We start from the raw sequence: 26,707 nt of genomic DNA, 5'->3' as shown, positions 1-26,707 counted from the left end.
CTGGGTGCAGTATTTAATGAGGTTTTTGGTGGATGGATTAAAGCTCATCTTGAGGTCTGCATGCCCTTGGAAAGGGTGACCTGGGAAGGGTCTTTGCCAGCCATGAAGGGCTTCAATGTTATGGAGAGATGAGAGCCTTTGGGTAATGAGCCTTCCCTTGCTGTGAGTGGTTGACTTGAATATGCTCAAACCTTTGCGAGCTGGAACAAAGCTTTGTGAACCTCAAGTACAGTTTTGGGCAAGGTTGCAGGGCAAGGCTTTTGCAGATGTGAACCCAGACGGTAATGTGGAGTTTTAAGTTCTGGTCAACTCCCTGTGCCCAGTGTGCACAAGCCTGTGCCTTCTCTTTAGGTATGGCAGAGCTGTAAGGTGCTGCCTGGGAAGTAGATGTGGCAGAGCAGAAGTTTGTTCCTCAAACAGAGGAAAAGCTATTTACAAAGGTATGTCAGGGGTGGTTTCTTTGTGGCCATAGACAGCCCATGCTCAGCCGGACAGGGTCCCAAGCCAAGTCCTGGGGTTTTGAGGCAGGAGAAAACTCTGTGTGTATAATGCAGAGCTGGAAAGTGAGATTCAGTGATGGAAGGGCACTGACTGTAAAACATTGTTGTACAAGCACTGAGCTCACGTGTGATTGCCCTTTGCCTAGCAAAGCCCTACCAGGAGCCTCTGCCTTCCACTGGCTTTTTTGTTTTTAAGCTTGCGTAGTTGCTGACCAAATGCATTTTTCACGGCTCTTACAGGCTGCCGTGAGCTGCTATCTGTATGTGCCTCAGTCTGCTGGGATTCTCAGCAGCAGTGCTGCTGCAGTGCTGGAAATCGCTCGATGTGCTGTCCCTCAGGATCAGGCTTTGGCTCATGACAGAAGGGCAGTCCTATCATCCACAAAGATGCCTGTCAACGCTGGATTGCCTGACGTGATGGTTTTCCACATGCTTGTGCTCAAATGCAGTTCCACACATGGTCCCCTGATTCTGGGCAAGCATACTGTAGGTGAGAGTTGTCTCTCGTGGGGCTTCATAATTACAAAAATGCTTTGCATGGAAGGAGCTCCTCTGAAAAGTGCAAGTGAAGCTTTGGGAATGAATTTTCCTTGCTTGCAGGTAGGGCCTTCGCTAAAGCCTGTTGTGTCAGGGAGCTCTGCTGTGGGAGCCTGAGTGAGGTGCTTGTGCTTGAATCACATGCAGTGGGACAGAGGCACATTTTTGTAATGTGACAGGCGCAGTGAGTACGATCTTGGTAAAGTCACTTGGAAAACAGGGACTATGCTTCAGTTGTTCCAGGTATCCTAAAAAGCACAGAAAAACAGAGTGCCCCTTTGTGCATTGTTCTTCAGATTTGGCTTTAGCAGAGCAGAGCTTGTTCCTGGAAAATGACAGCCCCTTGGGTGCTCAGGGCTTCCCTCAGGACTGAGCTCAGCTGGCCCTTATGTCCCAAAATTTCCCTTCCTCTTCACCAGCTCTTGATCACCAAAGGTTAAACGTTGATCTTTCAGAAGGTTGCACAGCCACTGTCAGAGTGGTTTCCTTGCCCCTTGGTGGGGATTTGCCTTTGTGATGGCAAAGCGAGCTGGGCTTTTTGTAATGGGAGGAAATGCTGTGTGTCTGGCTACAACAAGCTGACCTTTGGCTCAGGAACCAGGCTGTCCGTCCAACCAAGTGAGTGTGGAGCTTTCCATAGGTGTTCCATATGGGACTCTTGCTACAGATCTTGTTCCATTTCCATCCTTTACCTTCACCTTTGTCAAGCTGAAATGTCTTCTCTCCCCATGCAGGCTCTGAGAGTGCCCTGGGTGCAGTATTTAATGAGGTTTTGGGTGATTGGGGCCAAGCTCATCTTGAGGTCTGCATGTCCTTGGGAAAGGGTGACCTGTGTGTTGCTGGGAAGGGTGTTTGCCAGCCATACGAAGGGCTTCCTTGTTTTGGGGAGATGAGAGCTTTTGTGTAATGGCATTTGTTACTGTGAGTGCTGACTGGGAGAGGCTCACCTTTGGAGCTGGAACAAAGCTTTGTGTAAAGCCTGGTGAGTACTGTTACAGGTACTACTTATCCTTGCAGGGCGAGGCTGAAGTAGCCCAGACAGTAATGTTGGAGTGTAAGTTTTGGTCAGGCTTCCTATGAGTGTGCACAAGCCTGTGCATTCTCTCTGGGTATTGCAGAGCTGTGAGGTGTTTCGGGAAGAAGAGATGGTAGGGCAGAAGTTTGTCCCTGGAACAGAGGAAAAGCTATTTACAAAGGCACGTCAGGGGCGGTTGCTTTTTGGCTGTGTACAGCCTTAGATGAGTGGGGGCCTGAGCCGAGTCCTGGGGTTTTGAGGCACGAGAAAGCCGTGTGAGCTGCCTGGGATTTTTGTTATGGGAGGAAATGATGTGTGGCTCTGGCTCTGCATACAGCAGACCAACCTTTGGCTCAGGGACCAGGCTGTCTGTCCAACCAAGTGAGTGCTCAGCTTTCCTGTTTCTCCTTTGTCAGATGTCGTTACATATCCAATGTTTCATCCCGTGGACATCCTTGTGGTATCCACGTCTCTTTACAGAGGAGAAGGAGTGTGTAGGCACTATTTCATTTCTTGTTGCCAACGTAAGCCATCAGAGGTGTCTCTGAGATAATGATCTTTGAAATCCCCACACAAGTGAGCAATCACCATTGAAAGATGCTCTTGTGCTTAATAATTTTTTTCTATGTGGAGGACTTCTATTGAGAGAAAGATGCTCTGAACATGGTGCTCTAGGCTGCTGATAGTCTGGGAGTGTGCAGAAGGAGTGGTGTGGTTTAGGGCAGATGGATATGTTGACCATCTTGTTCATAGTGCTTGTGTATGGTTCATGGGGGATGCGTAATGGGATTCAGTTCTATTCCTTACCTTGGGTCTTTTAGCTGTCTCAGGGTAGGTCCAGGCTGTGCTGATGCAACTGTTTCCTGCTAGTGATGCTAAATAGCTCTGGTATGTAGACTGTTGTTCTGAGCGTAACCAGAGAAAGAAAAGCTGTGGATTAATATGATAGTAGCTTTCAGCCTGGATATCTTGTGGGCAGTGAAAGTAGGAACCTTATGTGAGTGAGCAGATAGCTTGAAGTGAGAGGACTCCTGAAAAAGCCAAGCAAGTGAAATTGCACACCATCAATCCACACTGCAGAAAGCAGCTGGTTTTCAGCTGAATCTGAGCATCCCACTTGCCCAGAGTGTAAGTAAAGAGTCTATGGTACAGCCTGAGTGGTTACAGCCTGAGTGGTGGCGGTGTCATCTGCTGGGATCTGAACCCTCTGAGTTTCTGTCAAGTGCTGTGCTATTGTGACAATACCCTCAAATTCACCTTTGGCTCAGGGATTAAAGTCACCATCTTGCCAAGTAGATGGGTTAACGCCTGTGTGTTGCAATCTCACTCCACAGTCATGTCCTGGGGGCTGTGCTCCAGGAGAGAAAAAGTAACTTGAGCCCTCAGGGAACGCTGATTTTGTTACTAAACTACAAAGTGGATGTTAAGAATGCTCTTTGTGTGTTTTTGTTTGTTTGTTTTTGTTTTGTTTTGTTTTTGCACAACAGCAAGCCCAAGAGCAAGCCATTTTGGCACTGTGACTGAAAACTCTTGGTGCCTGGGAATGGCTGATATTCTCCAAAGAGCTTCAGAGATTCATCCCGTTTCTGCCTTTCCCTCCTCTGTGTGTTCTTGCTCCCAATGCAAATCCCAGCTGCTGTCCAACGGCTTATCCTGCTTGTTGCAAAAGGAAAAAGGAAAAAGGAGGCGATCAGAGAGCACACTGAGCCTCTGTTTCTTGTTAGGGTGTGCAGTGCTGTGTGAACAGCAAAGCAGGAAAACCCCATTTTGGGCCAGGGACATAGCTGCATGTTCATCCAAGTAGGTATTCTCCTCTTGCTTTTCCACTTCATGCTCTCTCCTGTTACTGCATTCCCACTTTAGCCAATTTAAGACCAAAGAGATGAGTCAGAGCTGCATATGAGAGCCATGGAGGATTTGCTTCCTCCAGGGTCACTCTGTGAATGCTTGTGTGGGGAAGGTAATGTTTGGCAGGAAGGGTCATTTTAACTCTGAGACCTGGTGACTAGTGTAGCGTATTTAGGATAAGAGTAATCAGTAGTCAACATCTGTGGTACTGAGCTGGGCACTCAGCTGCATAGACAAATGTGTCTGAGAATGCTGAAGGATTTGAATTGTCAAGGGCCCCCACTCCTCCACAAGGCTACAGGAGTCTATAAAGCACCAGAACAGAGCTGGTACCCAAGCTCTTAAGTGTGTGTCTATCCTCAGTCTTCAGATGATTTTGCTGTTGTACTTTAGGCTTGAGTTTTTTTTTTGTTTTTTTTTTTTCCCTGGGATAGTCTTAGTACTGGTGTAGGACAGGGCTGAAGGCAGATGATCCAGCATGCTTAAGTCTCAGGGTGCAAGTAGGAACTTCTTAGAGGCAAACTAAATTTATCTGGAACCCAAGTAGTCAGGGACAGTTGGGTGTCTTTCCTCCCTCTCTCTGGATAAATCTTAGGACTTATGGAGGGGATAGTTGCATCTGTGTTAAGTGAGATTTTGACAGGCTATGTTGCACTGTGTGTATGGTACTGGAGGAAAGGCTCACTTTGGGACTGGAACAAGATTGTCAGTGCTACCTTGTAAGTACAGAATGCTGTCTTCTAGGGAAAACAATCATGAATGAGCCTGAAACAAAATCCAATACCAAATTCAGGGATAGGAATGCACATAGTTGCTGCATGGTATATAAAATTCTTTCTGTCACTGTACATAAAATGTATGATGGGGATTTCCACCTTTAAACTTGTCCTATAGCCTTCATATATTCAAACATCATCTGGTAAAAACAACGGCTGTATAAAAATTAGGTCTGGGTTGGTCTGTCCTTTTCATGCTGTGTTATCAACATACTTTTAATTTCTGTTTTTGAGAGGATCTGCTACTAATCACACTGGAGAAAATTCAAGTGTCTCTTTTCTTTTGGGTAGGGGAAGGTGGTTAAAGAAAACAAAACATCTTAGTAAGCAGATATAAACCTGTGATTTGACACCATATGTGTAACTGGAATGGTCAGAAGATAGTATACATTGGCAGTGAATTAGGCTTTAGTTTCATTTTTTTCTGAATCGTATCCACACTGCTGTGTAACTCTTTAAATTGAGAAAAATCAAAAAGCCTGCTTAAAAATAAGTCCAAATGAAGTTGACAAATTCCTGCCAAATTTTGTGCGTGCTCATTGTAAATTTACAGATGCATAACTCCTAAAATACTTAAACATGGGGGGGAAGGATAAAAGGGAGTAAGAAGATGTCTCCATATATCAACCTTCATGAAACCAAGAGCTGATTTGCTAAAATGTCTTAACTGTCTTGAAAACATGGGCAAAAAAAATTTACATGATATGCAGTAGCAAATTGGAAATTAGTGTTTATTTATTTATTTATTCTATTACATTAGGTCATTACCACAGCACTGCTCTCACCTAATATAATGGATTCCAGATGTGTTTGAAGCACTGTCTTACTTCTCTTACCTTCATTTGAAAATCCCAAGATGCAGAATATCCAACAGAGGAATAGCAGTTTGATTAGGCATTTAAATTCCCATAGCCCCATCTTTCCATGAAGGAAGTGCTGTATTTCATTTTAAATTTCCTGTGATTAGATCACATAACCTATATTTGTAGGCGTGAATGTGATGGCTGCAAGGATGGTTTTTGTTGGCTTGTTTTTCATTGTGTGAATACTGGCTATAGCATCATCTTTGGAAAAGGGACAAAGCTTCTTGTGAAACCAAGTAAGAAACACACTTATATGTATTTGCAGTTTTTATTGTCTATTTAGATTTGAATAGCAGAGTGGCTTTTAGCACCATGACTTGGTAATTAAAGGAATTGGTTAGTTGATGATAGTACTGATTTAAATTACTGTAGTCGTTCTTGCATTATCTGCCCATTTGATGTATCATAGAAAGATACAAACAAACAAACCATAGATGGAAACCTGGACTGATAAGAAGATGGTTTTCATCAGTTACTCTGACCCTAGACCACGGTCATGTTGTTGTTCACATCCTTTTTTGCCATTCCAGCAGACAAGGCTTTGTGTTGCAGCTATTGAACCACATCTAACAGTAAAGTCAACAGGCCTTTTTTCTTTAGTAGGGGTCTTAAACAGCTTAATTTCTAATGGTCTATTAGCATGGCTCAACAAATTACCATACTTTACTGAATCTCTGTAACTATACTTGTACATGCTCTTAGCAAGCAACATGTGAGGTTTTTTTGAAGTTTAGTGTTCATAGGATCATAAAATCATGGAATTTGGGAGGGACTTCTGGAGGTCATCTAGTACAACCCCCTTGTTCAAAGCAGGGTCAACAAAAAGAAGTTTCTGTTGATGTGGACATCTCTGAGAATGGAGATTCTGTAACCTCTCTGTGAAATCTGTTCCAGTGTTTAACCATCCCCTCAATTATTTTTTTTCCTTAGGTTTAAGTGGAATTTCCCATATTTCAGTCTGTGCCAATTGCCTCTTGCCCTGTTACTAGGCCCCCCTGAGGAGAGTCTGGTTCTGTTTTCTTTACTTCTTCCTATTTGGCATTTATACCCATTTAAGACCTCCCCCTCCTAGCTCTGTCTTTTCCAGTCTAAACAATCCCAGCTCTCTCTCTGTCTCTTTGTATGTCAGACGTTTCAATCCCTTAATCATCTTTGTGGCCCTTCACTGGACTTGCTCTAGAAAGTCTGCATCTTTCTTGTACTGGGGATCCCTGTCAATCACATTGGTGTTGTATTAGATAACCTCAAGAGGTCCCTTCTAACCTAAGTGATTCTGTGACTCTCTGGGCTGAGGCAAATTCTCATAGTTCTCCTGCAAAAAAAGCCTTTTCAAAATGCCCACAGTATTAATCATATCAAAGGGGGAGGAAAAAGAAAGAAAATTCTGTGCAGTGTTTTTTTCTGATCTTCATGATGCATATCCGAAACCTTAGATGGGAATCAAGCAAGACTGGAATTTGTGAAAAATAATGTGTATGAATGCATTTTTTTTCTAGGCAGAGAAACCGTGAACATTGGCTCCAAATTCACAATTGCAAGTAGACAAGACTGTTTGTTTTTTGTTGTTGTTTTTTTTTTAAATGAAATGAGATGCTAAACTAAGGGCATTTTTTTTCCTTTTGAATTTAGAATAATCTGTAGGAGAAGATGAAAAATATGGAAGATCTGCTGTTGTGCTAGTGAATGTGTCATTGAGGGCAAACAGATATGTGGTTGTCTTCTCCACTTACCTTGATAGTTGGACTGTTACCTTCACACACTAAGTCACTGCTCATATATCTTGGTGTTTGTGCTAGAACTGGATAAATACTATGTGACCTCTTGATCTGGTGGTCAATGATGCATTATTCCATTGCAACCAAAATGTGAGGGTTTTGTGTCATTTAGGTATTACCTATATTAAGTCTCAGCAAGAATGGCCTGAAGAAGCCATAATGCTCTCTATTATCTTGTCTGTCTACTGGTTGTATAGTATTATTTAATCAATGGTCTGACTGAGTTGAAATGCCTGGATGGCAGGTATATCCTGCCAGGCTCTCTCATTTTTTCCTTTTCACCGTTGGATACCCTGAGCTCTTGATAAAGACATATTGATGTTGGAGGGTTTTGTCCTACAGGTAACATGATTCCATTATTATTATGTAGGATAAATCTTCAAATAAACCAAAGTAAACCGACTTTTATTTTTCATTCTATACTCACTAACAGATGTTTTTGTGTATTCCCCAGCTTAGATTTTGGTTGTATCTCTGTAGGCTGGAAAAGAACAACAAAACTCCACTGCCTCTATCCTCATGCAAAGACCAGCAATGTTGTCTCACCTTGCTGGTCAACTGTTGAGAATCCGTTAATAGGTTGCTTAGTGCCACCGTAACATCAAAGCTCAAATTTCCCTCTCCAAAATATGGAATTTAGAAACATTCATGCAGGGAAGTTTTGAATCTCTTTCTCTTTCTTTCTAACCACCCCTGCCCCCCCTCCAAAAAAAAAAAAAGAAAAAAAGCATGTGTATGTCAAACTACAGTTCTCAATCTGTTGAAAGGTGATAGTGGTGCTATTTAAAAACTCCAGTATATTCTTTCCAGCATCAATAGAAAAGTGTGAAACTATATCCCAGCCGACATTTAGTTGAAACTAAATTCTTTATGACTTTCTGTAAATGACAACCAAACAATGAAACATAATAGATAACTTAATCATTGAAATTCTGTTTTTCCTCAAAATATTAGTGTTAATAACTATTCATATATACTTAAGAAAGTAAGAGACAAAATGATCTTTGACTTGTAGATTGAGAAGGAAACAAAGAATTTGGCTTGGAAATTATGTTTTTCTGTTGTTATTTTCTTTCTGTGTATGCTTATGTGGGAAGCTTCATATCACTATATGAATACTGGGTCAGGAAATAACTTCATCTTTGGTAAAGGTATAAAACTGTCATTAAAGCAGTAAGTATTTGGACCATTGCATGGGAAAATGATAACAATGGAAGTCCAGTTGTCTCAGCGCTTGTTAATAGCTAGATAATCATCATGCTGTAATGAACACACACAATGTTCTTCAGCAATAAAAGATGATGAGGAAGGAAAGAAGGATGGGTGGGAAGACCCGGATACTGAGAAACCGTATACAATGACTAATAGCAGGCATTATATTTCGGATATAACAAAGGAATCTACATACAGTGTTCCTTGCTAACTAAGGAGTAGATACTCCAGTCTCTGACACCTGAGGTGACTGTATTCATAGCTAATTATTCCCATGTATGTGAACATAGGGAAACGTATTTGGCAAAAAGAGGCTGGAGAAGATCTGTGGAAATGTGTCTAGGTGTTGATAGCTTTTCTCAGAGCTAGAGACATGGCTGAAAAGATTATCCCATGCCTCCTCCATGTTGCTTGCCCTTCAACACCCACCTAGCTGAATGAAACGACCCATTTTGTAAGGACCTGTCACACAGTGCTGATTCTGGAGGATGGGGAAAATACACATGGGGGAGTGGAACAAAACTTCTCGTTGCACCAGGTGAGCTGTCTGATCACTGAGTCAAGAGGGACTCAAAACAGGGAATACTATAATATAACTTCAAAAATAATGGTACAGCGGCTCTGTAGAGAAATTTGGGATGTTATACTATTCACTGGAAAGAAGTGGGAGACTTTCTATTTAATCACTGTGCACTAGAAATGCATCTATTCTGGGGAAAGAAAGCAAGTTGAAAATGAAAAAACAAACGAAAAAAACAAGTGAAATACAAGAACAGAGGTGTGAAAAAATATAATGGCCTTTGCTGAGTGGTGCAGGTTTGGGTTTGTCAGGGATGGAGGTGGAAGGGTAATTGCCTTGTGGATCTTCCTTTTGGTGTTAATGAGACTACAGTGTGAGGAGGAAGAAGAATGAGTAATGGGCGCAGGACTAAGAAAGAATGCATGCCAAGTGTGTGGGGTGAGAAATTAAAGGAATATAAGGATAAGTGCTCATAATCTGTGTTCCATTCCTGTTTCTTGAGAAACCAGGACAGGGATGGATACAAAACTGTAAATGGGCAGAGTTATTATTCATTGTGTAGGAATATATCTTTCTTGGAGTTAGCAGAAGATACGACATGAAGCAAACATGATAGTCTGTGACATATAGGAGAAGAATCTGGTCCAAGATAGTGATACTATTTTCATGGCACTTATATCCTTACGATATATGAACCTGGAAGAAAAACTGAGTCTCATAGTCTATTGAAGCAATCAGGGCAGAGGAAAATTATTTACGTGGACTGGGGTTGATAGGAGTGTACAAAGATTTTTGCTATGGCAAACAACACAGTGTGTCTCTGAATACCTACAAGCTAACCTTTGGAGATGGAACCAGGCTCATGGTAAAACCAAGTAAGATTTCTGAGTTGTTTAGTGGTCCACCTGAAAAAAAGTAAATGTTCACTAAAAGAGTAATGAAATGCAGTTCAGATGCATGTTGTTGCCCAAAAGTAATGACAATGAACTCATAGTTACTATAGTATCTACTGGATATTCTAGGACAGTAGAGATGGTCCTCAGTGCAATTATTAGCAATTATGATAGCTGCTTGAATTTGGAGACATACTACACAATATTAAGGAATGAAATTTTAAATAAATAAATAAATAAATCTTTCCTCCTTTGAATATTGTGTATGCATATATTCATAACTAACAAACTTGTCTGAGCATTTTAATCAGAAAACTCAAGGTGGTTTTCTTTTTTTTTTTTATTAGTAATTAAATCTCAAGCAAATTTTCAAGCACTGTAGATTTTTCAGGAACTTTTTACTTAAAAAAAAACTATTTAAGAAAAGAAAAATACTTCTGGAGGAAGACTGTCAAAACTTTTTTTTTGCTCCTTCTCCATTGGAAAAGAGTGAAAAGAATTAAAAATAGTTCACCTGTGTCCCAGATATTATCTCTGCTTTCTCAGAAGTTAAATCTCATTTTCTACTTGGGATGGAGAGCAAACTTAATTATGGTCTAGGTTTTGCAGGAAGAATGAGATAGTGGTGTCACTGATGGTTGGATTTTGTTCAGATATTAAGTAATGAATTAATTATGATCTCATTCTCAATTTAATTTGCAAGCTCCTTAGCAACAGGAATCTCCTGTGGATTGTATTCTTTAAGGAGGGATTCTGGGCTTGACATTAACCAGTGAGTGAGGTTATGATGCATTTTGATCCAATATCCATTTTTATGTGAATGCATTTTTCCAGTTATATAAAACCTGATATACAGAGCTTTCACCATGCTTAGCCAATTTTTGTCAGATATAACTAGCTAATCCTACAAACTGGGAGCATGCATTTGGACACTGAGAGTTAAATTACCCAAGTTTGGCTCCAACTGCTTTCTTGTTGTGATATTCCCTTCCCCACCTCCTACTCCCCTCCACCCTCTTTTTTTTTAAGCTCAGGTGAAAACTTCCATGAATTCAAGTTCTGATATTTAATGTTTCTGCATTTTTTTTCAACTTTTCTCACAATCGTCATATTATCCAGGTTCTTTTGCTATCTAGGGCAATTCGGGTTGTCTGTGGTTCTTAAAATTGGCAAATTGACTGTATATTGCACTTACAGAGTGCTTGTTTGTGTGTGTAAATGTATCCATATCACTGTTCAACTTAGCTGCTGTGGTATACTTAGTTCTGGAGAGAAGGGAGGGGAGATTTCAGTGGTGTGCTGAATTACTGTATAGACTTTAGGGCAAGATACAAGCCCATGTTTGGTAGTGGCACCCCCCTCAGTGTGGAACCCAGACAATATTAATTAATACAATGTGATGCACAACCTGTAAAGGAGGATGGAAATTGCAAGGGAACAGAGCAGAAAGGTAACTGACTGGCTGGACTCAACAGCAGCAGTCAGAAGGCTTCTAAACACGGTCTGGAGGTTGTGTATGTACGCACTGATTGATAGAAGTTGCTAGTGTGTAGAGACAGAGGAAAGAATAAGCAGGTGACAAATTAGGTTGTGCGTGATAGCTAGGCTAGTGAATGTGAAGAATAAATAGTCAGTTAGAGGAATGTGTTTATTTTACTACATGTGCTGAGGAAGTGGCAGTAACTTGCATTAGTTAGATTATTTCAGTAAGCATCTTGCATTGCCATGTGTACAACTGTTAATCCAGCATATGTGCATACTAATGCATCATTTTGCAAAGCATAATGTCACAGTGTAATAATGGGTTATGACAAAGTTGTATTTGGAGCTGGAACGAAACTTACCATTTTTCTAGGTATGTCTGAATTCTCAGACATGATTTCTCTTGAAAGTACTCTAGTCCCTTCAAAAGTTACTTTGCTTGTTTAGTTGCTTCCCAATATAGTAGAAATAGGACTATATGTCGTATTTATACTGGTGTAAAAGCAAGAGAACTTGGTTTCCCACATCTTTCTCTCCCAGCTTTTTAAGTCAGGTGTTTTCATGTATCTTAAAGAGCCTCTATAAACCTGTCATACAACATATTTTTAAGGGCTGTGTCAGGGCGTTAATATCATTTAAGATAGAATTGCATTTTGGATCATTGACCGAGCTTCTGCTTTCTCCAAGTAGATTTAATCTCCCAAACATATGTTACATGGGCCTTTTTGTCCATAACCCTTCCCCTGACCTATTTCACTGTTTTTTTTTGTTTGTTTGTTTGTTTTGGAAATGTTTGAAGATCATTTAGGATCATTTAAATTCAAAATAGTTTCTTTTGACTCTGGAAAAGTAGTGTTTCCATTTCTTAAAATGGTGGTGATTTTTAAGACAATTTCAAAGAGTTTTTTTTTTTCTGAAAGTTAAAATGCACAACAATATAAAAAAGCAATTCATTATGAAAAGCTCTGCAGGAATTTCTCATATTTCAGATGACCCTCCTGACCCTGTTTAAAAACTTTTGAGAAAATGTAAGAGTCTCCAGTTAATATGGAGCTATTAGCAAGTTAAAATAGTGATATATTAGGGCTCTGCCAGAGATCCTGAACTGACATATCCCCAAATTGACTGTTATGGCAATGTCTATATTCAGCTGCTCCAGATCTAGCCCTCTTCACAATGTAAAACCCAAGAATTTCCTGAATACATACTGAAAGCTCAGTGATCAATGGTAGAACAGTTTCCCTGCCACAAAGAAATTACATAATAAAAAGCATGATTTCTGCTTAAAATCTAAATGGCAAATTTGCTCTGGAAACATTCTTGATTAATCCAGATGGCAAATCCAAGAGAATGTGATGACGGAGTTTATACTACGCCATCAGTCACTAGGTGAGCTGTGAAGTAAAAGTATTTATTTTTGAGAGATGAATCTGGTGACAGAAAGACAAAGTAATTGAGGAATGAGGTGAAGAACAGATTTGTGATGCATGTGGCTTTCTGGAAGCAACTGGATAAATATGATATAAGGGAATATTAAAGAAGAGGAGTTTGAGAGTTTGAAAGATGCAAGATACGTGATAATAGTGCTTCGTAAAGGGAATGTGAAAAGAAGGTCAGATGGAAGTAAAGTCCTAGATAGGTGGTTCTGTCTAACTATACCAATAAATGGGATTTCCTTTGGTGAAATATTTCATGGATGAAGGTTCCATTCAATACCACTCTGGATATTGTAGAGGCCTGTGCCATTGTGTAACTACGGAAGTGGTTACAAACTTACATTCGGATCTGGGACAAGACTTCTGGTTTTGCCAGGTACATTCATCCTGATTTTTTGCCTAATGTGCAAACTAGTTGTTGTTACACATTAAGATCTGGGAAATGGCAGCTCTCAAATGTATGGTAGCCAGAGGTTTCACCCTAACTGGCTGAAGTTATTCCAAGGCAGCTGTCCAAGAATTATTCTTTGTGCTTACAATGATCTTCAGTCAATTGCGTTCTTATAATAAGCTAAGACAAAGACCAGTTTTGGTCTTCTGTCAAGTCACATGCATTTCTTCGATTTTAAGGGTAAATCCATGTAACTTCCATTGGCTTCAAGCAAAGTCGTGGATGATGTGTCTGATGAACAAGCACTGAAATACAAGAATGGCTATAATACTTAGAAAATACCTACTTATTGTGACTATCACCATTTTATCTGGTCTTTACTTGTCGCAGAATCCCATCAAGGAACAATATACTCATAACTTTTTTAAATATTAGTGTTGGAATGGGAACTGAGCTGTCTTTTAGCTCGTAAGTGTGATGTAAAGATATGGTATTATCCACACATTCTGCAAGTGGATTCTGTACATGACTGGGACTTGAATCCAGATTTATCAAGTTGTAACAGCTACAAGTCCACACTTAATCCTTACTTCTGCTACTACTTATCTGACTAAGTGAGGGTGTATGAATCCTGATCTGATAAGATTTAGAAGGCTCAGATACCTTTGCAACTCCCTGTGAGGTTCTAAGATCTGGATAGGATCTCAGTGTGCTGTTAATTCCAGGGAGGAGATAACTGTAAGTACGGTCAAAGGATTTCTTGTAAAGGTTTTCTGGATAAATAAAGGATAATTCTTGTGAATTATGGGGGTGAAGAAGGATACAAGCTGACATTAGGAAAGGAACCTTGGTGATGATCAAGCCAAGTGGGTAATAAACAGTGAAATGTTAAGGAGAAAAGTTGGACTGACAGGAGATGGTCCTAATTACATGGCACACTGAATAGGGATTTTAGGTGATATTACTGATGGAAAAAAAGCATATTATTCTACTATTGCCCAGCAAAGTGCAATACACAATTGTAACCAATGAATGAGCAATTTTTCACTTTATCCCTCTGTTCCTGATTATTTTCTTTTAGATTTCTTTGGTACTTTTACAGTGACTTAAATCAATGTGCTTAGCCACTGCTCCCTCAAGTTATTCCCTGCTCTAGAATGGCTGTATGATCTGATTGGCAGTATGAGTTGGGAAAATCTGTCTACATTTTTGTAGTGATTGGCATCAGTGTGCCAATCAGGGATATGTGAAACTGGCATTTGGAGCTGGCACCCAACTTCTTGTTACCCCAAGTAAGTTTGAGCTTTCTGTATCATATTAACACTGGGATTGGTAATTACTTGTAGGGTAGGTGGACTAGGGATTACATGGAAGCACGTTCCCAAATTCTTTTAGACTTCCCCTGTCAAAAATCAGTTGGAATAGAGGTGCTGCCTTGGAATCCAAGGAATGCTTGGGTATGGTGTGGCAGTGAACTGCTGCATACCAGCTAGAGAAGACTGTCATGTTTTCTATGGTTTTCTGTTGCTAAAGAGTTTACACAAGCTTAGTAGTCACAGCATAGTGCAGTCATGCATAGAGAGCTGCAACGCAGTTCACATGCTGCCAAATGCTGCATAACAAGTTTAACACATTTACAGACTTTCTGGCTACTAAAGATTTCAGACTTGATTTGTGCATCTTTAAAATAATAATTATATGATGTCTGGGGGTTATTCTGATAAGTGGCCTAAAAATTAGATTTTCTAACTCTTAGCCTATGTCAATATTTTTTAGTTTTAAAATGCAAAAGTGAAGTCCCCTTCCATATTCATATAAACTGATACTATAGTGTGAACAGTCAGTTATTAGAAAAGGGACTGAACTTCTTGTGATGCTTTGTAAGTCTTTGTCCTTTCCTCAGTAACATTTCAAAATGCTTTAGAAACCTGAGAATACATGATGAAGTTTCATCTAACTTTGTGCGTCATCTTCTAGTGGACAGCTTTCCCACATATTTTGGATGAGGAGCCATTGAAATATGCACCTGGTAGGCAAGAATTTATTGCAAAGGTTTATTATTGAGTGGAAAACTGGAAGATACAGTATGTTTGTCTTTAGAAGAGGGACTAGATTACAAGTCAGCTCAGGTGAGTAACATCTGGAGAAGGGCAGGCTATGAAGATGGAAGCAGTGACTACCAGTTTGTGTTTCTAAATAGATCTATTATGGAAAGATATTATGGAGTCATTATGGAGAATGAACATAGCCTCTAGATGAGGAGGGAAGGGACTAGAGTAGGCTGAAAGAAAATGAAACCAGGATTATTTCTCAGCATGCTAGCCAAGACAGAGTAGGAGCCTGGGAATACTGCAGATGAGAGCATCATCAATTTCTTAGGCTAGTGTCATCAGCATATCATTGACCTTAACTTTGGAGTCTTGTAAGACAGTTTGAAGGTTTATGCAGTAAATATAAAAAGGAAAATATTATCCTGACAGGGCTAACATTGTTACACAGACACCAGTCTGCATTTTTTCCTTAGATTGAACGGAAAAATTCAGACACCTCTGGTTTCATGTTGAAATCATAGTTTCACACTGCATCAGGAGGAAATTTCCCAGGTGATTTAGACTATGTTATTTTAATGATTTGAACTCAGTGTCTGGGATACCAGAGCTAGGAGAGTAATTTTTGGAAATGGCACAAAGCTATCTGTGATCCCAAGTAAGTTATCTGATTAAAGGTACACATTAAATAGAGTGATTAGGGAAGGTTATTATTTTGGTGTGAAATACACCATATTATGTGCACATAATATGTGAGGCAATTCTACAAATATAAGACTGAAAATTCTTCTGACTCTCTGGTAACAACATAAAAATGATCTTCTACTTGTGTTTAGAGAGGGATATTCTTTTGGATACTTTTTTCTTACTTACTAAACAAATCTTTTTTTTTTTTTTTTTTGGCTGATACTACATGTATAGTTATTCTCTAATTCAATAATGTACTTGTTTGGAGTTGACATTATTTGATTGTTCTTCCAGAAACTACATCTCTGGCATATAAAATTGAAAACAGTTTCCAACAGTTAAAATTCATGCTGGCTTTGAAAGAAAAGGCCTGAAAAGTATAGCGTGAAAATGACAGAGGCTCTCAGGAAGTTAATGAGCAGCCTCTTCAAGTCTTCTTGTTTTCAAAGACAATTATTACACAGATGGGCTAAGCCATTGCATTCACCTATGAGCTTTAAATGATCGAAGACACTCTCTCTAACTAATTCCAGTCTGACCAGCAATTGAGAGAGTCTGCAAGGGAATGGCTAATTAGATAATTCTCTATATACAGTAGCGTGTTAAACCAGTTCATGATTTCTAATGCATCCTGTTTGAAAAAAAGAGGCATAGGTCTTCATCTGATGTTGGAACAGGCTTCTACTGCTCTCTCCCTGAAATCTCCTGATTTCTGGATTTGGCTTTCTGAGTAGACTGGGTGGGAATAGCACTCAAATAGCTCCTGTTCTTCCACCCAGAAGATATCCTTCAGAAAGGATGAAATTAGGCAGGGTGGACAGCTCAGAACATCGTAATTTACTTCTCAATATTTTCTGCAAATAAAGGTAATAGACATCAATGCAGCGTTTCCAACACATCCACCAACTCATTAAGACAATAACATGAAACATATATCACACTGCTGTGGTTAAAATAGCTTATATTTACCAAGACTGCTATCTGCAGACTTTCATAATGTTGAGCAAATATGCAAAGGAACGTATTGGGAAAAAGCCTCCAGTTACGGAACAAAGTGAGCAACCTCTCTGAGCAAGAATGAGAAATGAGCATTTTGCAAAGCAGGTAATGAAGCTGCCAGCAGAAACAGATGTGTTTTTCATAATCTGCTCAAGATAAAAGCATAACACAGATAGTGAGAAAAAAAACCACTAATTTGGAGAGTGGTGCATAAGTAGCTCTTCAGAAAGCAGAGCACTCATTATGAGAGAGAACATCTATCAGTTCCTCTTTTCTTTTGTATCCCTGTACTCCATGGTAATGATATATCCTGGTTCATCTGTATTATTATTATTATTATTATTTAAACAGGAGTCTACCATACAGCTTTTTATCTGACTCTATCACTGAAATCTATTTTCAAAAGAATAGCTGTATTGTATGGGGAGTATTGGGGCAGGTGAGTTGAGCTGGGGGAGTCAGGATATACACTAGACCATATTCTGCACTGCTGGGAAAGAGAGAGTCTCATTGGGTTTTTCAAAGCCTGGACAAAGCTAGAATAGATGAACTGCAATTCAGGAGAAGACTCAGAGAAAAATACCACTGGGCTTTGTGGATAAGGTTTTTCTGAGGTGATATTAATAAAGTATGGACATTTCTTTAAGGTGCTGCCAGCTGGCAGTTGAACAGATCAGAACAGTTTCTCTCAATGGTGGAACAAGGGCCTGTGCTTGGATAAGATTTTGAGGTGGTTTCTAAAAGCCAAGATTTTAGTCTAGATTTTCCCAGAGGGAAGAAATTAAAACAACTTCATCTGGGACTAATCTATCTTTGCTATTTCTACAATACTTAACAGTGTGGTGTGAGAGCAGGGACTACGCAAATGATAATCTAAGCTCTGAACCTTATCCAATAACCCTTTCTCAGTTTACAGATGTAAAATGAAGCTCAGGTTCAAACTTGCAATCATAGAGTCCAACAGAAAATGCATTCAGAGGGCTACTGAGAGCCCCATATTTACATGGTGGCTACAGTATCTCTTTAATGGTGTTTTACTTGTTCATCGTTAGAGTACTGCAATACTATTAACATTTTATTATTATGATCACTCCTCCCCAGACACATAACTTCTCATAGCAGTGAAGCAAGAAGAGAGAGAGTGCTCTCTGCCTGTTCCCAGAACACATCCCCCAATGCATTCAGGCCAAGATCCTAAAGGAATCCCAGGCTGCAGAGTAGAGTTGAACAAGCTGTTACAGAGAGGAATGCCTAGGTTAGATATCAACATCTAGGCTGTGGGTGGCCACATGAGTATCATTTGAGATGCTCTAAAGATCCTGTCTAACCCCCCATCCGTGGCTCCCAGACAACATAAGTCTCATGTAGATCCTGCGTTATCTACTGTGGATGCCTTCATTTTCTAAAGGTGTCCTAGCGCAAGGTCCTTATGATCAATCTCCCAGTGGAATCATGTAGTGACCACCATACTTAATGTGTCTGTACATCAAGATTCAAGGAACTACGTGTAATCTCACATAATGTCTCTTCTATTCTCCACTTTCAGATGTTGTTCCATCTCCTTCGGTCTACAGGCTGACCACTAAAGATGATGAGGATTTGGAAATGTGCCTTATCACAGATTACGCCCCTGAAAACCTTAATGTTAAATCAAACTCAGCTAATAGTAGGACTGAAGCTGTTGTGGAGGTGGCAACATCCGAGAATAAACAGGAAGCAAGCTACCTGACAACCTACTGGGCCAAGAAGGATAAAATGGAGTGCGATGCAGAGCACGAGAGATTTGGAAAATTAGAAGGAAAGGATCCTGAAAGTGGTAATGTCACTGTTGGATGTGCATTCAGGGTTAGAGGTAATCTGGTCTCTCTCTCTCTCCAGTATGAACAGGACTTGTTCACATCTCCCAGCCCTGCAAGCAGTACTGAACTATGCTCCCATGCTCTAGAGGAATGTTGTCTTGTTGCATCTGTTTTCTTTTGCCTTCTTTGTAGAAACACGATTAAATTTCAGTATCCTGGTACAGTCACAACAGAGAGATTTCAAAATCATGCCATGGGGGATATAAAGCTTGAAATTCTTTTGTCTAATGGGACACTAAACTTTAATTAGATCATATTAAATGCCAATCCTGAAAATAGCAGACATGAGTATTTATGGGATGGTTTAAAGGCTAGAAACCATAATTCAGTTCTTCTAAGTAGAGACATCTTTATGAACTTCTGAAGTCAATTCCTGTTATTAATTAAATATATTGTTACTATTTGCAGGTGCCTCCACTGTCTGTGTTACAGGGATGTCACCACACTTCAGGACAGGTATGAACACAGCATTTTAGGAGTAAAATTTAGTTAAAGGAACTGTCTTCCTTTTTTTTTTTTTTTTTGCTAATGTTCCCTATTTTCAGAATTCCTGTTGGAGCAAAAACCACACACCGGGAATTTTCTAAAGGGCCACACAGGATTTAAATATCAAGGCTGGAAGTCATTGGGTTGATGTAGACTTCCAGATCTGAATTGGTAATTTCAAGTGACCACTGTAGCTGGTACCTACATGATCTTGCAAGGTGTTGCCAAACAGACACTGCTCACCCTGTAATGGTTTAAGGCACAGATACATCAGCTTCACTGAATGTCTGCTGCATTTCAGACTTCAAAAGAGCTGTTTGTATTTTTGGGTGTGCAAACACCTAATGAGCCAAAAGATAAGCAAGTGGTTTCTGCAGTATGCGTGCACTGAGCAGGCTCTGCTTCAGCTTGTGGCTATGGGAGTATGCTAGGCTGCACTGGAGCCCAAGCAATTGCTGTTTGTGCTAGTTCAAAGGACCTGAGCCTGCCTCTGCTCTGCTCTAGCCTTGTTTGCAGAATAGCTGTACTTTTGCAAATATGCAGCCTTGCTGAAAGAAAGGGAGAGAAAAAACAAAACAAAATGAGAAAAAAAAAACCAACCACCAAAAAACAGTTAGCCAAATGTTTCCAAAACACTACTTAAGAAAAACACTCATCAGTAAACTTGGCTGATTTGACCAGTTGTTTCAGAGAGGTTTTCAAATGACTTTTTGATGATTGCTCCTTGCTTTCCCAATATCGATCAATATATTTTCTGATGAAAATGACTTTGTAACTAAGAATAATAGAACATTCAGATAGACTCTTTTTTCTACGGATAAAATTTAACTTGTTTTCCCACTGCCTCTCTTAGAAAATTGGGAGAGAGGAAGGAGGGATTCTTCCTGCATCTGTGGTTCATAATACGCTGTTATTTAACAACTAGATGGTTGGCAGTCTTCCTTACTGCAGAATTAAGTGTTTGCTGAATGAAAGCCTGCCCTTGAAACAGTCTGTCAGTGAGGTAGTCCTGCTCACTGTCTCATTAGGTATCCTATAAGCTAACTCAATCATGCAAAGTAGAACAGCTTCATTAAGAAGTATTTTCATGTCTGTCTGGAAGTCAGGATGTCCCAGTGCTCTTGTGACTCTCATTCCTGGTTTTACAGATGAAAACCTGAACATGCTGTCTTTCACACAGCTGGGCCTGAAAATAATTTTAATGAAAGCAGTAATTTTTAATGTGGTGATGACAATCCTTATGTGGAAGAAAAAAGTGAGTATGCAAAGGGGGTGGTAAGACCTCTGACAGAAAATACCTGTATCAGTTCATTAGCTATGAATGTTCACTCTATATTTTTCACACTCTGTTCATACACCTTTTATCTATCACCAGTAAAATCCCTCCAATTCTTTGCAAGTCATTACTTGGCCCTATCATTGTTTTCCCTGCTACATGAATCTATTTACCCTTCCTTATCCACATGCAAATTTAACTTTTGTCTTCTCTCTAGACATCTCTCTCTCCTATTCCTACAACCTTTTCTTCCCTTGTCTGCACTCATCCATCAGATTCATCACCTGACCATTCTCCAGCAGTGAAAGTTTGATGGTCATTGACTTTAAGACCTAATATGTTGTTTCAGGTCTGCAATTATGTAGTTGTGACTGTACCCCAAATTTAATATACCTTTATTTTTGTTACAGGAATGAAAGTAACCGGTGAAGACCTAAGTACCAAAAAAATCTGCTGAGAATCTTTACAGGAGCATCGGGTGCAAGAGGGAACACAGGCCAGGCGTTCCTGTTGCAACAGATAGCACATCGTGTTTTCTGTACATCAAACCAGTCGTTATAGTCTAAATTGCTTTATTTGCATTTTAAAAAGCTACTCAGAGATATGCTTACAGTTCTCGGCATTGTGCTCTCCCACAGATCTGATTCATTTAGCATGACAATGACTTTTTTTATTTTTGGCTGAAGAACAGATTGCTTCTCAGAGTATTCATTTGCAACTGAAATGGCAAAGAGAGTCTTAATCAGGGTGCTATGCACCATGTCTTTCTGTCTTTTGCTGTCTGAGCAAGGTGTATTCCTCCCTCTACCCCCACCCCATCCCCCCAAAAAAAAGAAAAAAAAAAGCTGCTAGATCTCCCAGAAGTCCTTAAGTTAGTGAAATTCTTGCTTCTCTATCACAGAAGAATGCTTTTTGCCATTTTTCAAAGTCTACCTGTCATTTCTTTAGGCTTTTGGCTGCTATTAAATAATCATTACCAATAATAAGAAACTTGTTTGTCTTTTGTATCTCTTGTTGGAGGAACTTGTTTTGCCCTTCAGATGAGTTTTAGGATCAGAGATGGCCTTTGGGGTGAAGGAGGGAAGGGGTGCCAGGAAGAGCAGAACACAGCTTGGTCCCCAGGAACTGTTTGCAATAATGGGCTTGATCCACTCCAGGGGAGCGTCTACAACCTCCTTTTTCAGGACATCCACTTCCCCGCTGTTTGGGGGAGAACATCGTGGCTGGCTTAGAGAGAGGAACAGAACCGTGCACATCCCCTCCAAACCTAGGCACTGTGCTATGTGAAGACAGTGGTGAAATACAGCTTGCCAACAGTAAGAGGACTAGAAAGTGGTACAGGTTCCTGAAGGCAGTTGTCTACTCCTACGGGAAGCATAGCAGTCTGTAATATCCTGCCCCTAAATGTCCCCTGTTCTCAAGTTTCATGGGAGAACAAGGTACCTGCTTTGCATTAATGACATTACTGACATTGACTGGTCTGAGTCTCCAAATTCAGGCTCTCACAGTCTGAGGACTGGAAAGGAGATGTTCTCCTTTTGTGACAATGGTCTCTCCATCTTCTGAAACAGCACAGATTCCTCTGCAGGAAGAGACAAGAAAGGTGCTTGGAGGGAAACATAACCTCCCTGCAAATCTTGAGCCTTGCTTGTACCTCACATTGGTGCCCAAACTAAGTGGTAGGGAAAAGCCTTGCTATGCTGGGTGGCATGATTCTCTCTCTCACAGGATGTTTCTCACCCCGGTGGATTCACAGCCATTATAAGGACCTCCGATTTTGGAAAGGCTCATACTTAAATGCATTTAGTCGAAAGTCCTGGTGCTTCATATGTTGAGGGCCTCTCTGCACAGTCTGTATCAGCACCCCTGCCATGGGATCTGAATCTGCAGTTCTGAGCAGCAGCAAAACAAGTCTCCCTGAGCTCCTGCTGTGGTGCTGCCACCTGACCACTTCGCAGATGGCCGGTTGCTGGGTGACTGTTACTGACCTCTCCTGTCCAGGAACAACTTCCAATATTCCAGGTCTATAACTCTGATTATCTTATAGAAGAGATGTTCAGGGACTCATTTGTTTAACTCTTTCTTGAAAGAACAGTCATTCTCATCTTTAACCAGCTGCAAAAATCCCACAGCTATTTAAATTCCAGCCATCCCTTGAACCTCGCATTTTGCTTATGATGAAAGCTGCTGCATCACAGAGAAACAGCATCCAGTGAAGCTGCCTAAACCATTTTTGAATTACAAAGCAAGACCAGTACCATGTTCACACATTTCCAATTGACTAACCTCATTCTGAAAACCTTTAGGGATGTGGAAAATAAATTTTCCATACTCGTTTACCTTTAACATCACTTTTAAAAATATTACTGTCTCAAATCTTTTGTGTTGCATTTCAAACCCTTTCCTAGCTGTGAGGGGATGTGCACATAGCTAAAGTCATGTTTTGACTGAAGTGACCCTTAAATGTGATCTCCAAAGCACTGAATTTGTAGGTCTCGTTCAAAGATGCTCTGCAAGATTAGGGTTTTGATCCTCTCTCACAACTGATGCTTGCCCCCCCCCCCCCCCCCCCCCCCATGCGGTTTCTTGTTTATTTCAAGAGAGAAAAACCACAGTGCAAAGCAAAGGCAGGAAATAACATGGTAAGACAGGATGTGGAAGAGGGGGTCTCATGGCCCATTTGGGGCAGGAAAGGACGCACCACTAGTTCCATGACGCCAGTGCTGAGATCTGGGTCACCCTTTGATACTCCCCTACATCTTACCGCAGAAACCTCTTCCTCTGTAAAGTGGAGTGCAAAACAGGGGTTGGGGGGGTGGGGGCAGTGCTGGTGTGGCACGTGGCAGGGAGGAGAAGCATGTGAAAAAGGAGAGCAGACGTTAGACCACAAACCAAAGCAGAATGATGTTAAGACACCCTCCCTTCCTGCCCCCTCACTGTAACCTTATCTTGGGGGGGGGGGGGGAGGGAGTTGTTCTGGGTACAACAGGAAAGACTGAGCTATGCATAGCACAGGAAGGGGAGAAAAGAAATAACTGGGGAGAGGGGTGGGGGGGAGGGCAGCAGCAGGGGGAAGATCTTAGAAGCATGTAAGATTTCTGAATGTGCTGATACATCTCTGCACCCTCTTCTACAGGCAGTGACTCAATGCAGGAAAATCCTTCTGCTTTTGACCCAAAAGACAAAGGAGAAACATGGGGGAGGCCAGAATCTTCTCATATTGGCAGAGAAGATGGTGCCATGGTCCACCTACACCCTCCCCTGTGCCAGCTCCTGCCCCCTAATATCTACCCATGGGTAGGACCCACTGGTAGGACCCTTTTCTCAGGGTCTTGTTGGAGAAAACGCCCTGTGCTTGTCATCCCTCACTAAACATAGCCCTGTACACGAAGCAACTTTCCTTCTTGCCCTTTTCTACATAGTGCACAGGGACCTCTAGTATCGTCTTTCTAAGGAGCAGAGTTTGAAGACATGTACAGACTTGTTGAAGCTCATTCAGGCATGGGAGTACCTCTAATAGGACTTGAAATCTTGGCTTAGTTTATGGTAACTAGAGGCACTGAAAACCACTAAAACTCAGAGGAAAAAAAAAGAAAAAAAAAAAAAAAGAAACCCCACAAAACAAGGTTTCTCTCTTTACACCACCACGTAGTGGCCACAGGAGGCCCCAGCCTCAAGCTCTCCCTGAAGCCAAAGCATGGGTAGACCAATGCAGAGACCCCACAGGGTGGCACTCGTGGCTTGCAAACAGCAGCAGCTGCTTCAGTGGAAACCCTGTGCATGTTCCTCCTCCTGTGAACTCCTCGGCTCTGTCTGCCACAGGCCTGTTTCAGAGAGGGCTCTTCTTATAGGAAAAAGAGCCCAGTGGCTCATTTACAATTCCTACATGCTTTCAAGTCTTCTGTCTAGTCCCCAGTGCCCTAACATCAGCGCAGAGTTGGTATCACCATTGTATATAAGTCCAGCCTAATGCCTGGGTGGCTGTGGGTCAGAGCTGGCATGGATTGTTCCCACCACAGATCCAGACAACACCCTTCAAGACAGTAAAGACCCTGCTTCCTCATACCTGACTATTCAGGACTATTCGGAGGCCCGTATGTCACACTTCTACGGTTTTAATGGCTGCAGCACAGCTGGAAATGCTAGACAGAAAAAGGTGATAAACAGGTACCATAATCCAATGCTGAGATGTTGAAGCTATTGAACCCCGTGTTTTAACTCCTGCATGCCAACAGTCAGGCATTCCTTTGTAACATAGCCTTAGTATATGTTTTTATTACTCAGTGTTCCAGCTGCTGACCAAACAAGGCAAGCATGAAGCACGATCAGTACAAGGACAGAGCCTCAAGCCTGAAGGTAACCCAGGTTAATTCTTCATCCAATGATCTGGAAGAAATAGCTAGAGCTAACATCCTACCCTGTGCCTATAATTTGATCATTGCAGGGCTCTAATTTCCCTCACGACTAAAAAGCAATTGGCTTCAACCAGATGCTAGCTGAGGCTTGAGAAGGCAATGCTCAAGGGCTAAAGCCATTGAGATTAAGCATTTCACAGTACCTTAAAAGAGAAAAGATTTTCAAGGTTTAATCTGAGGAAAACCTTCTCCATTGTGCCAGGACAACTCAAGCGCAGCTCTGTCCCTGACACTGACACAGCCTGGCAGCCCCTTCCAACATCCGTGGGTTTATCAGCAATTCAGGTTGCAGAAAAACCAAGCCTTAGTGAGCCTGTAAGCCCAGCTGGCACATCCAGCTGTGCCCCATGTGATGCTGAGGGATATGGGAAGGCCTGTGGTTATCTGTCCTGGTTTCAGGTAGGACAGAGTTAATTTCCCTCCTAGTAGCTGGCAGGGTGCTATGTTTTGGATTAGGATGAGAAGAGCGCTGATAACATGCTGGATGCACTTGGTGGGTAATGCAAAAGAATGGGGAGGTTCGGTGTGTACCTCAAGGGGACCTAATACTGGGTGAGAATAGCCCATGAGTTGAATTGTAGTATGTTAATTATCATATAACACTGTATGTCATCACTACCATGGTTGCTATATATCATAGATGAAAATGGTGACTAATTAGAAGGTATTGGAAAGAGTGTAACCTGAGCATGACATAAATGGTATGGAATAAGGGGTGGATATCTGTCCTGGTTTCAGGTAGGACAGAGTTAATTTTCCTCCTAGTAGCTGGCAGGGTGTTATGTTTTGGATTAGGATGAGAAGAGCGCTGATAACATGCTGATGTTTTAATTGTTGTAGAGCAATGCTTACACCAAGCCAAGGACTTTTCAGCTTCTCGCTCTGTCCTGCTAGCGAGCAGGCTGGGGGTGCAGCAGGAGCTGGGAGGGGACAGACCCAGGACAGCTGACCCAAACTGGCCAAAGGGGTATTCCATACCATCTGACGTCATGCTGAACAATATATAGGGGTGGCTAGCCGGGGTGGGGGGGCCGGCTGCTCGGGGATAGGCTGGGCATCGGTCAACGGGTGGTGAGCAATTGCATTGTGCATCACTTTGCACACATTATTACTATTATTATTATTATTATTATTGTTATTATTTTCCCTGTCTTAATAAACTGTCCTTATCTCAACTCACAGGCTTCACTTTCCCGTTTCTCTCCCCCATCCCGGAGAGGGAGGGGGGAGGGTGAGCGAACGGCTGTGTGGTGTTTGGCTGCCAGCCGGGCTAAACCACAACATAATCATAGAATGGCCTGGGTTGAAAAGGACCTTAAAGATCATCTAGTTTCAACTCCCCTGCTCTGGGCAGGGTTGCCAAGATGGATACAGGTGGGGATGGCTGAATGACACCCCCAGCTTCCTTCCGTTCATGATCTCTAACCACAGTCTAAACAAAGCTTTCTGCAGCTTTGAAGCCTGGGGTTGTGTTGGCAACATACTTTCCATAAGATAAAGGGAAGATGACATCTGTGTTTCCATGACAACTTGCTTCCAGTTTCCCCCAGAAACTGGGGCACAAAATAAAAGCCTGGAGGGTAGAGAGGGAGAAAGGGAGAGAGAGAAGGAGGGAAAAACAGGGAATCATGAGTGCGGGAACTTGGGTATAGGAAGAAACTCTGTATTTGTCTTCAGCAAGGAAAAGTG

General features: G+C 41.3%; 1 protein-coding gene across 1 annotated transcript in view; it reads left to right on the top strand.

The window, feature by feature from the left end:
• The window catches only part of LOC118258863 (T cell receptor alpha chain MC.7.G5-like), a 237,563-nt gene extending 215,397 nt beyond the window's left edge, over positions 1-22,166 (top strand). Inside the window, 5 exon segments of the mRNA XM_050715492.1 lie at positions 14,477-14,540; positions 18,529-18,798; positions 19,250-19,297; positions 20,476-20,582; positions 21,014-22,166. Coding sequence (XP_050571449.1) covers positions 14,477-14,540; positions 18,529-18,798; positions 19,250-19,297; positions 20,476-20,582; positions 21,014-21,019 — 495 coding nt within the window. The 3' untranslated portion in view covers positions 21,020-22,166.
• Positions 22,167-26,707: the final 4,541 nt, after the last annotated feature.

Source organism: Cygnus atratus, chromosome 25 (genome assembly GCF_013377495.2).
Source record: "Cygnus atratus isolate AKBS03 ecotype Queensland, Australia chromosome 25, CAtr_DNAZoo_HiC_assembly, whole genome shotgun sequence".
NCBI classification, from domain to species: domain Eukaryota; kingdom Metazoa; phylum Chordata; class Aves; order Anseriformes; family Anatidae; genus Cygnus; species Cygnus atratus.
Note: the sequence above shows the minus strand (reverse complement) of the source record. Positions and strands in the feature narration are given on the sequence as shown.